This window comes from Beta vulgaris, chromosome 3 (genome assembly GCF_026745355.1).
Source record: "Beta vulgaris subsp. vulgaris cultivar EL10 chromosome 3, EL10.2, whole genome shotgun sequence".
NCBI lineage: Eukaryota > Viridiplantae > Streptophyta > Magnoliopsida > Caryophyllales > Amaranthaceae > Beta > Beta vulgaris.
This window is the reverse complement of record NC_079204.1, coordinates 24,915,684-24,925,875: the sequence shown is the minus strand read 5'-3', so window position 1 is coordinate 24,925,875 and position 10,192 is coordinate 24,915,684. Positions and strand designations below refer to the sequence as shown.

The window sequence follows — 10,192 nt, the reverse complement described above, 5'->3', positions numbered from 1 at the left end:
ATGGGTGACTTCAATCAAATCGAGTTTCTCAGTCAAAATTCCGGAGGATCTGATCACATACCAGGAAAAGAGCAATTCCCGGTGTGGCGAAACCTGTTGAGACTCTCAGAATTATCCTTCCATGGGCAACCTTTCACCTGGTGCAATAATCGCTTAGAATCGGATAGGATATACGAAAGATTGGATAGGGCATACGCCTCTGAAGATTGGATTCATAGACATCCAGAAGCAACATTGCTAATCCTCCCGATTCTAGTCTCAGATCATAGCCCAATACTGTTATACACTTCACCGAACAAGCTGCGGAGAAAGACACAAATCAACCTAGAGGCATGGTGCCTGGGGTTCGCAGAAGTAGCTACAACTGTCACTAATCACTGGAACAAGCCCGTAAGCGGATCCCCGATGTATCAGAGAGCGCAAAAATGTCGTCACATAAGGTATGACCTGTTCAAATGGTGCAAAAACTATAAAAAGCAAAATAATATCCAGTGGAGAACAGCTCTAAACCAGTGTGGAAATGTCCAAGCCAATATACCATTCAATAACGGAGGAGATATTGATGAAAAGCTCAAAAAGGAAAATATCGAGAAACTGGAACTTCAGCTGAAGTACTAGAAACAAAGAGCAAAAATCAAAGGAACGGCCTGGGACGACTCAAACACAAAGTGGTTCTTTGGTAAAGCCAAGCACCGAAGGAAGAAGAACAAAATACTCATTCTGAGGACCTCAAGAGGTAGATGGGTCTCAAAAAAGGAGGAGATTCATCAAGAATTACTCTCGTTTTTCACAAACATTTATCAAGGAAATACTCATGAGAGTGATTTTTGGAACGAATTAGACACACTCGAATACCTAGTCCCAAAAATTCCTGAGGCGCAACAATTGGAGCTGGTCAAACCAATATCGCCAGAAGAGGTTAAAAGCGTGGTTTTCCAGATGGGAAGTCTCAAAGCCTCTGGACCAGATGGGATACCAGCTACATTTTACCAGCAATATTGGCACACTGTAGGCAATGACGTTTGGAAGGCAGTTAACCATTTCTTTTCCAGGCGCTTCCTACTTCAGGAATGGAATCTTACGAACATATGCCTTATACCGAAAATAGAGAGACCTGAGGAAGCAAGTCGATATCGACCCATAAGCTTGTGCAATGTTATATACAAAATCATTTCGAAGATCATATCCAACAGACTCAAGCCAATATTGAACCTACTTGTCTTCCCGTTACAGAATGCATTTGTACCAGAAAGAATTATGGCAGATAATTGCCTCACTGCTCACGAGCTGGTCAACGTCATCAAGCAAAGGAAAAAAGGTAAACAATACCTGGCAGCTTTAAAAATCGATATTTTCAAGGCATATGATAAGGTTGATTAGGACTTCTTGTTTTGGTTATTAACTCATATGGGAGTGCCGGTTGTATGCCGACACTGGATAATGCAATGCGTCACGACTGTCTCGTACTCTATTCTAATCATCGGGGAGCCATCACAGAGATTCAAGCCAACTTGCAGCCTCAAACAGGAAGATCCTCTTTCTTCCTATCTTTTTATCCTTGTAATGGATTTCCTATCTAGACTGCTAATAAAGGGTCTAGAAGACAGAGTATTCCAAGGAATTAAGGTGAATAGATCCAGCCCGGAGTTGTCTCACCTGTTTTTTGCAGATGACTCGTTAATATTCTTCAAAGCGACCCCTAGCGCTTGCGAAGGAGTGAAGAAGATTTTGTCGCAATTCAGTCGACTATAAGGCGAAGTGATAAACTATCATTAATCCCACGTTTTGTTCAGTCCTAACACACCCAATAGATTCAAAAGATTTATGAGGAGTATAGTGGGTACTCCCTCGGCGGAGTCTCTCGGGAAGTACTTGGGATGCAATATAGAACCGTTAATCGAGAAAGTTAAAAAAAGAATTTCAAGCTGGCATCATCTCTCCTTATCACATGCAGGAAAAGTCCTCCTTATTAACGGCGTTCTAACCATGATGAGTCTCAATATACTTAGCGTCTTCCTTATACCCAAGGCTACAGCAGATAAATTAAATTCGATATTTGCAAGATTCTTATGGAATGGATCTCGAACTACGAAGCCTATCTACTGGAAGAGTTTGGATACCATTGATCTTCCAAAGGGAGGGGGTGGTCTTGGCATCCGGAATGTTCATTTATTTAACAAAAACTGCTTGCCAAAGAAGCTGTTCGGATCCACGACGCAAGGCAATCTCTTCTCTCCCAACTTTACTGTGCCAAATATAAATCCTCCCCAGTAAATTTTGTATTACAGAAAGCTCGTATAAGTAAAGCATCTTGGGGCTTCTGAGGACTATGCAAAGCAATCCACGATTGCCCAGAAGGATTCACGAAATCGATAGGGGATGGGGCAAGCACCAGCATTCTAACAGATAAGTGGCTGAAAGACGGGCCGATCAAGCTCAAACAAGGTATCAACCTGGAAGTCATAGGCCTTAATAAAGTCCAGGATTTGATGAACCAAAATCATAAATCATGGAACTTTCCACTCGTGAGGAGAGTCTTCAATAAGAATACCTCCACTAGAATACTCCCAACCCACATCCCGATGAAAGACATGCAAGACCGGTATATTTGGAGTGAGTCCAAATCGGGCTCTTTGAGAGTCAAGGACGTCTATGCCCACTACCTTCTCCTCAAAGGAAATCTATCTGCATCCCAGGATAACAGACAATTCTGGAGAAAACTCTGGGCCTCTGATCTCGGACCAAAATGGAAATTCTTTATATGGAGAGTACTCAAAAATGCGATCGCCACAAATTCCAATTTAGTAACGAGGAACATTCCAGTGCTGGGAAAATGCTATCTATGTAGAGCGCATTTGGAAAGCACAAGTCATTTGTTTCGTGATTCGACTTCACGAAATACATCTGGGTGTGCTCCTATCTAGGAATCCAAGCTCAGTCAGCCACAGACATCCCTATCAGAGATTGGATCAAAAACTTCCTAAAGCTGTTCTGGAAGGAGGATGGAATAAAATCGGAGAGAGCTCAGGAATTCACCCTTACGCTCTGGTAAATCTGGATATATAGGAACAACATCGTCTTCCGAAGCCAGAATAACACTCCTACAACTATCTACCAGAGAATAGAGGCACTCAGGCACGAATACGCAGAAAGTAGAAGGATAAGAGGAACAGATCATAAAAGCTCCCAGACAAGCCCCAAAGTTCAAACGGAGCCTTTGCGACATCCAAATAATCCACATCCCGATTCAACTTGTATCATTCTGGTGGACGGAGCCTGTAAAAGGTATAAACATCAACATACAAGAGCAGGTATAGGATGGGTGGCATCAGTGAATAACGTCAAAATTTTTGAAGGCAAAGCCAATATCATGCCTCAACCCCACTACAGACAGAAGCTTATGCTCTATATCAAAGTATGTACGAGGCACACACCAAAGGGTTTAATCAGGTGACTTTCAAATCAGATTGCGGAGCTTGTTCGAGCAATTGAAAGTCAACATCAACCTTTCGAGATAACCACCATCATCCAAGATATTAGAGCCATTAGACGTAATTTCATTTCCTGTGATATTGTAAAGGTAAATAGAACAGAAGTAGAGCCAGCACATGAACTTGCTAGAGCAGCAAGACAAGGTAACCTAAGGATTTAGTCAAGTTCTGGTTGTTTGTTCTTGTCGTCAAATATATATATATATATATATATATAATATATATATATATATATATATATATATATATATATATATATATATATATATATATATATATATATATTCATAAAGCCAAAAACTGAAAACTTACAGTATTGTCGAACGAGATCTTACCAAATGAATTATTTAGGGTGCATTCTATTCAACTTATTGGCCCTGAACTTATTGAACCTTATCTGAACTGAACTTATTGAACCTGAACTGAACTTATTGGAACTTATTAAACCTGATTGGACCTGATTCAACTTATTGGACCTGATTGAACCTGTATTGGACCTTATTGGAACTTATTGACCTTATTGAAACTTATTAGACCTTATTGTCCTTGATTGAAACTTATTAGACCTTATTGGACCTGATTGAAACTTATTAGACCTTATTGGACCTGATTGAAACTTATTTGACCTTATTAGACAAAAAAAATTGATCATTAATAACATAAATATTACCACTAACGTAAATATTACCCCTCAAATTTTTTTATGGAGTAATAATTATTATAATTTGTCCTTTAAAAAATAATGATTATTAATTATCTCTTATGATAATTAATTTAACAAAAAGATTTACTATTTATATATTTGCCTATACATAACTTTAACCACTAATATATCTAATAGTCTTGTTTTGATTTTATAAAACACTAGTAGAAAAGCAAAAATTAATTAACATTTATTACTAACAAGTTAAAATTGGCACATATAAAAAATTCTCACTTCACTTTCATTAATATGAAGGTGAAGGTAAGTAGATAACATTAACTCCTTCCTTCATTTCTTCTCCTTTTTTCTCCTTTCATTTATGTGAATGTACTAGAAGATAAAAAGAAAACAAAAAGAAAGAGAAAAAAAAAATGCTCAAAATCACCGTAGCTTTGCATGACATTGCTTCATTCATTTCTTCTCCTTTCTTCCTTCTGTTTTTTCTTTTTTTTTTTTTTTGCTTTTCTCCAATACTCCATTAGAGACACAAACACGAAGTCACCAATCATAATCACCCATCAATTTTCACTCATCCACCTTCAACACTTCTCGGATTTTTTTCGTGCTAAGAGGAAACTAGTGTTCTTTGGGGTTGCGGTTTCGGGTCGAGAACAATTCCCTAAGCAAGTCACTTATAATCAAAGTCTTACTTTCTCTAGGTTTCACTGTTTTGGAGACATTTATATTATTGTTAACCTTAATTATTTGACCATGATTATAATATTATTTAATAGCATTATGAATAATCAAATAATAGACAACAATACAAGTATAATAATATACATTGTGGTACTTTAATAAAAAATTCTAATAATAACATAATCAGCTAATAGTAATATGAATAATAAAATAATAGACATAATACAAATAAATAATAAAATAATAGACATAATACAAATAAATAATAAAATAATATACACTAATACAAGTATAATACTATATAATCATTGTGGTACTTTAATTAAAATTCTAATAATAACATAATCATTTAATAGTGATATGAAATTATGAATAACAAAATAATGAACAACAATACAAATGTTTATTAAACATTGACTATTTGGACCTTATTAGACCTTATTGGAACTTATTGGACCTGATTGGAAATTATTGCACCTGATTGGAACTTATTGGACCTTATTAGACCTTATTGGAACTTATTGCCCTTATTAGACCTTATTGCAACTTATCTGAACTTATTGGACCTGAAACTTAATTTTTTAAGTTGAACAGAACGCACCCTGTTTTTTTTCATCGAGGAACATTGACTATTTTAGTAGTTTTAGTTTTTCACCGAGGAATTTTAGCGGGAGGTTTTGTAAGTACTCTGTTTTTTTTCACGTTGTTTTAATTCCTAGTTTTTGATCTTTTTGAGTTTTATAAAAACATGTTTTAATTGTTTGAGCACGAATCATGTTTATAATTAGTTAGTTTAGCATAATTTTCTTTTAGAGTTCATATATTGTTCATCATTTTGATTAGAACTAGTTTATAATTAATAGGAGGATTTCATTCGTGAACATTCCCTTACTAGTTGATTTTCTTATTTCGTGAATTATCAATGTACGTTTACGTGGCTTGATCTTTAATGATTATGTATACATTAGTTATGTGTGTTTTAGTATAAATTATATGATTTGGTATATGCAATTTGTTTAATCAAACCTTCTTATCATTTAGGCTAGATAAAAGCTTGTATTCTCTCTTGCCTTGTTGACTCGTAGATATGCTAAACCAACCAAATATTGTTTTGTTTGTTTTAGAAAAATAAATAAAAAAATCAGTTTGCATGAATAAGCATCCTTTTTTTTTATGAAGGAATCCACTTTTGCAAATCAGTGGCTTTGAGTAACTCAGAAATATTAGCATGAGTTTTAGTTTTAAAAGTTTAAATTATCTTTTTTAATTCCCTATAATTAAGTTTGTTTATCATAATTCTTTATTTGAATTAAAGGAAAGGTTTATCCCTATGTTATTCTTATTACAATTACCACTTGGTTTTGTTAAGAATGGTTCTTCCAAGTCCACTAGTTGGCATCAAGGTTACTCCAATGTCTTTGTATTCATAAAGGGATACCAACTTGGGGGTGTGCACACTTAGGATCCGCGAATCAAGGAAAGGGGTTTAAGTTAAGTTCTTATATTATTATTTTCCACTTTTAATGGAATTATTAAAGGAGATATATTCTTTGGTGTTAACGTGAATTTAACAATGGATTGATCTTATCTTTTGTTATCACTAGAATTATGAAATAAAGCATATTTATGAAAGTATGTGAATTATATATTTACAAGTTTACAAGTCTTGCACGTAATTGTACTCAGTATTTCAATTGACTCGTATTTCCTATTTGTTTTGGCTTTGCCATACTTTCCTTAACGGGAGTAGTTTGCAGGTCTATTGATGATTCATGATGCATGGGAAGAACCTTTTGGGATCATTAGAATTAGATCACTATTTTAGTAGTCTTTAGACTTTTCATATTAGTATTGTGGTTTTTGGATAATAATATTATATTTATAAATAAAGTTAGAAGTTTCCGCTGCATATTTTGTGTATCAAGTTATAGTATTGCCAAAATATATTTATATTTGGTGGTAATACCCTTAAGTTTCTCCAAGTATTTTACGAAAGTATAAGTTTTTAAAGTGGAGAAATTTGGGGTGTTACGATACCATGGTGTGTTCATGAAACGATTTCGCTCATTTGAGGAACATTCGACTAGAGTCACCATGGGAGTTCCAGAACTTAGCTACCAGTTTGTTTTCTTGTAACGATAACTCTTAACGAGCAGACAATAATATTTCTATATGAAAGACTCAATATGTACTTGCTCGATTTAACGGATGTTGAGAAGATGTGGGGATTGAGTACCCAGGATGAGAAGCTATTTGAGTGTGTCATAACCCTTATGTTTTCGGAAAGTTACGTAAATATATCAACTAAAATGGATGTTATTCTTGGGCATAACCAATTCTTCACTACTTTGCATGTACTTTGTAATCCCGAGTTTCGAGAGTCAACCGAAACAAAGGAAGCAACCCAGATTATTATTGTCGTCACTTCTGAAAGTGCCCGTCTCGTCCAATTCTCTAATGAAGTTGAGAGATCAATTGATAATCTTAATTAGCAATCACTATCATCCTTGGCGGTATTTAGAGAAAAAATGATGAAGCGTTAGAGGAGTATTTGTCACATCGTCATTGACAATAGTGACTTTCAAAGAAAGGAAAAGAATATGGAAGCTATTTTACCAAGTGTCGATGTCGACATAGTAGAACAAATAAAAAAATGAGGGGATAATTCATGTGAATCATGCTTCTATATCCTATGGATGGTTACTTGCAAAGGTAATTCTCATGCCGCTCTTTGCTCGGTACATATATCATTCGACTAATCCTTTCAAATTATGGTATATGACTCTATGTTGCAATCCTTGATTTCTTAAATTGTTATGTAAATAATCAAATTTTAGAAACTTTAATTTAAGAGGGTGAAAGTTCAGATTTTATATTTTTGGTGTATTTTGCAATCATTGATTCCTTAGATTTTTTTGACTTGATTACAAAGATTGCATATTTTTTGTCTACGTTACATATTATGTTCTATGTTTTATATTTTTGGTCTATGTTACAAGGACTACACATTATTGGTTTATGTTACATATTTTTAGTCTATGTTTCATATTTTTTATCTATGTGTCAAGGATTGCATATTTTTTTATCTATGTTTCATATTTTTGGTCTATTTTCAAGGATTGCATATTTTTGGTCTATGTTACAAGAATTGCATATTTTTGGTCCATATTATAAAGATTGCATATTTTTGGTCTATTTTACATATTAGAATTGGTTTAGCAACATAGTAGAATATGTTGGAACTTTTGAGATATATAGCTTCAAGGATTTTTACTTCCAAAATTTATCAATCCCTAAGACCAAAACTTCGTAGATGTTTGGGTTGACAAACATTGTTCCATACCCACCAAGTTGATCAATTTTGTTTGCCGAACTCCATGTTAGTTGATCAATTCCGCCAAGGATAAGTGTGATTGCTCCATTAAGATCACTAATTGATCTTCCAACTTCATTAGAAAATTGGACGAGACGACCACTTTCAAAAGTTACGGCAATCATAATTTGGATGACTTCCTTTTTTTCAGTTGATTCCCGAAGCTCGGGATGGCAAAGTACATGAAAAGCGGTTTTAAATTGATAATGACCAATAATAACATCCCTCCTCGTTGACATACTTGTATAACTTTCCGAAAACATAAGAGCCTTGGCTCCCGGAAATAGCTTCTCATCCTCAGTACCAAATCCCCACCACCTATTCTTGACATCCCTTAAACCGAGCAAGTACATATTGACTCTTTCATAGAGTAATATTAGTGTTTGCTCGTCAAGGGTCATTGATACAAGAAGACTAGCTCGTATCTCTTTTGAAGCAACATTCATTTTACCCTTCTTTGCCAATTTTTTCGACCTTCCTTTTCCTCTTCCAGGAGGCACTCGAGGGATTACATCCTCATCTGTATCATACTCAAACTCTGGTGCCGGTAGCAAAATGACATAAACTTCTTCTTTTGAAGGAAGTTCTGGAACTCCTTGAGTGACTCTGGTCGAATGCTTTCCAAGTGAGCGAAATCGTTTTATGAATATGTCATGGTCTTGGGTAGAATGTTCGGGAGAGAAATCAATTTCTCCGAAAAGATTTTGATTCAGTTTGTTGCAGTTAAAACAATAGGCTGAAAATGACAAAGTTTGGTCTTTATACAATTGCTAAGAGATAAATACAAGATTAAATCTAATGACATGTAAAGAGATACTTACAAAATAAATAGACAAATTTAGCTACTAAAATATGAGGGCCAGGGGCATAACATCTCTCAACTAGAATATAAGTTGGCAAGCAAAATATTCTGTTATAAGAGATGAATATTTTTTTTTACCTATTGCTCTTCCTGGTCAACCTTTTCTGTGATGTTTGAGCTCTTGGATATAAGTCTCTGTTTCGCACCTTTTAAAAGTCTAACCAAAAAATAAGTAGGATTAGTTATTACAAACATAATTATAATACATCAAACAAAGAAACAACTTTGAACCTTCTAACAAAAAAAATTATTATGCATTATTTTAAATATTGTTCATTTGTCTCAATTTATCGACTTTATTTTGTCTTATTTTGTTTAAAAAGTTTTAATTAGTCAAACTTAGGGCCAACATTAATACTAAACTATTCAAATTTTTTTAAAAAAAAACTCTTCAAAAAAGACATTCCTAAAGTTTGTTGTTGCTTTATTGGTGAAATAAGAGAGAAAGAAAACAACATAAAAAAAAAAGTGCAGCAAACAATATAAATGAGTTAAGCTAGAAAATATGAGAACAAAACGCAGCAAACATGGAAAGAAAAACAAAGAAAATACATTACCTAGCAAAGTATAGTACACATAGAAGGAAGAAGCTGAATTCTGGGTTGAGCAATATGGCAGAGATGAAGAAGCTTTTGAATTTTGTTTAAACTTTTTTGGATTTTTTTTTTACTTTGGGTAATTATTAGCCATTAGAGCATTACCCATTAGGCCTTACTTACTTTGCCTATTTTTTTAGGCTAACTGTCACAAAGTTACACTGTTACAGTCAAGTATTGGGTCTGTTGGCAAAAGTTTCTGATTAAAACTCATGTCTAAGCGTCCAACCACATAAAATAAGCTCAAAAGGTTAGAGCATGTACAATGGCTTGGTTCTAGGTTCGTCTAGCAAAAAGTAAAGCTAGCTTTGCTATTGGGGTAATTGGCCCTTGAAGTTGGTTGGTCTCGATTTCCAGACTAGCAGCACCTCGAATGGAGTGCACGTCTCCAATGGTAGCGCGCCACTTGGCATTTTTGTCTACTACACTCCTCCCTTTAATTTGCAACGTTCTAAATTTTGTAATGTTAATAAAAAAATCAACTTATTATTTTTTTAAAAAAATTACAATAACGGGTATAAAATATTT

General features: G+C 34.5%; 1 protein-coding gene across 1 annotated transcript; it reads left to right on the top strand.

Moving 5' to 3' along the window:
• On the top strand, window positions 1-618 carry LOC104885106 (uncharacterized). Its single transcript, XM_010669813.1, has one exon. It carries the CDS (start codon window positions 1-3, stop codon window positions 616-618), a length of 618 nt encoding a protein of 205 aa, XP_010668115.1.
• The last annotated feature ends 9,574 nt before the right edge of the window (window positions 619-10,192 follow it).

Excerpts from the sequence above, each read along its gene's own strand:
- LOC104885106 (XM_010669813.1), top strand. The coding sequence starts at position 1 with ATGGGTGACTTCAATCAAATCGAGTTTCTCAGTCAAAATTCCGGAGGA.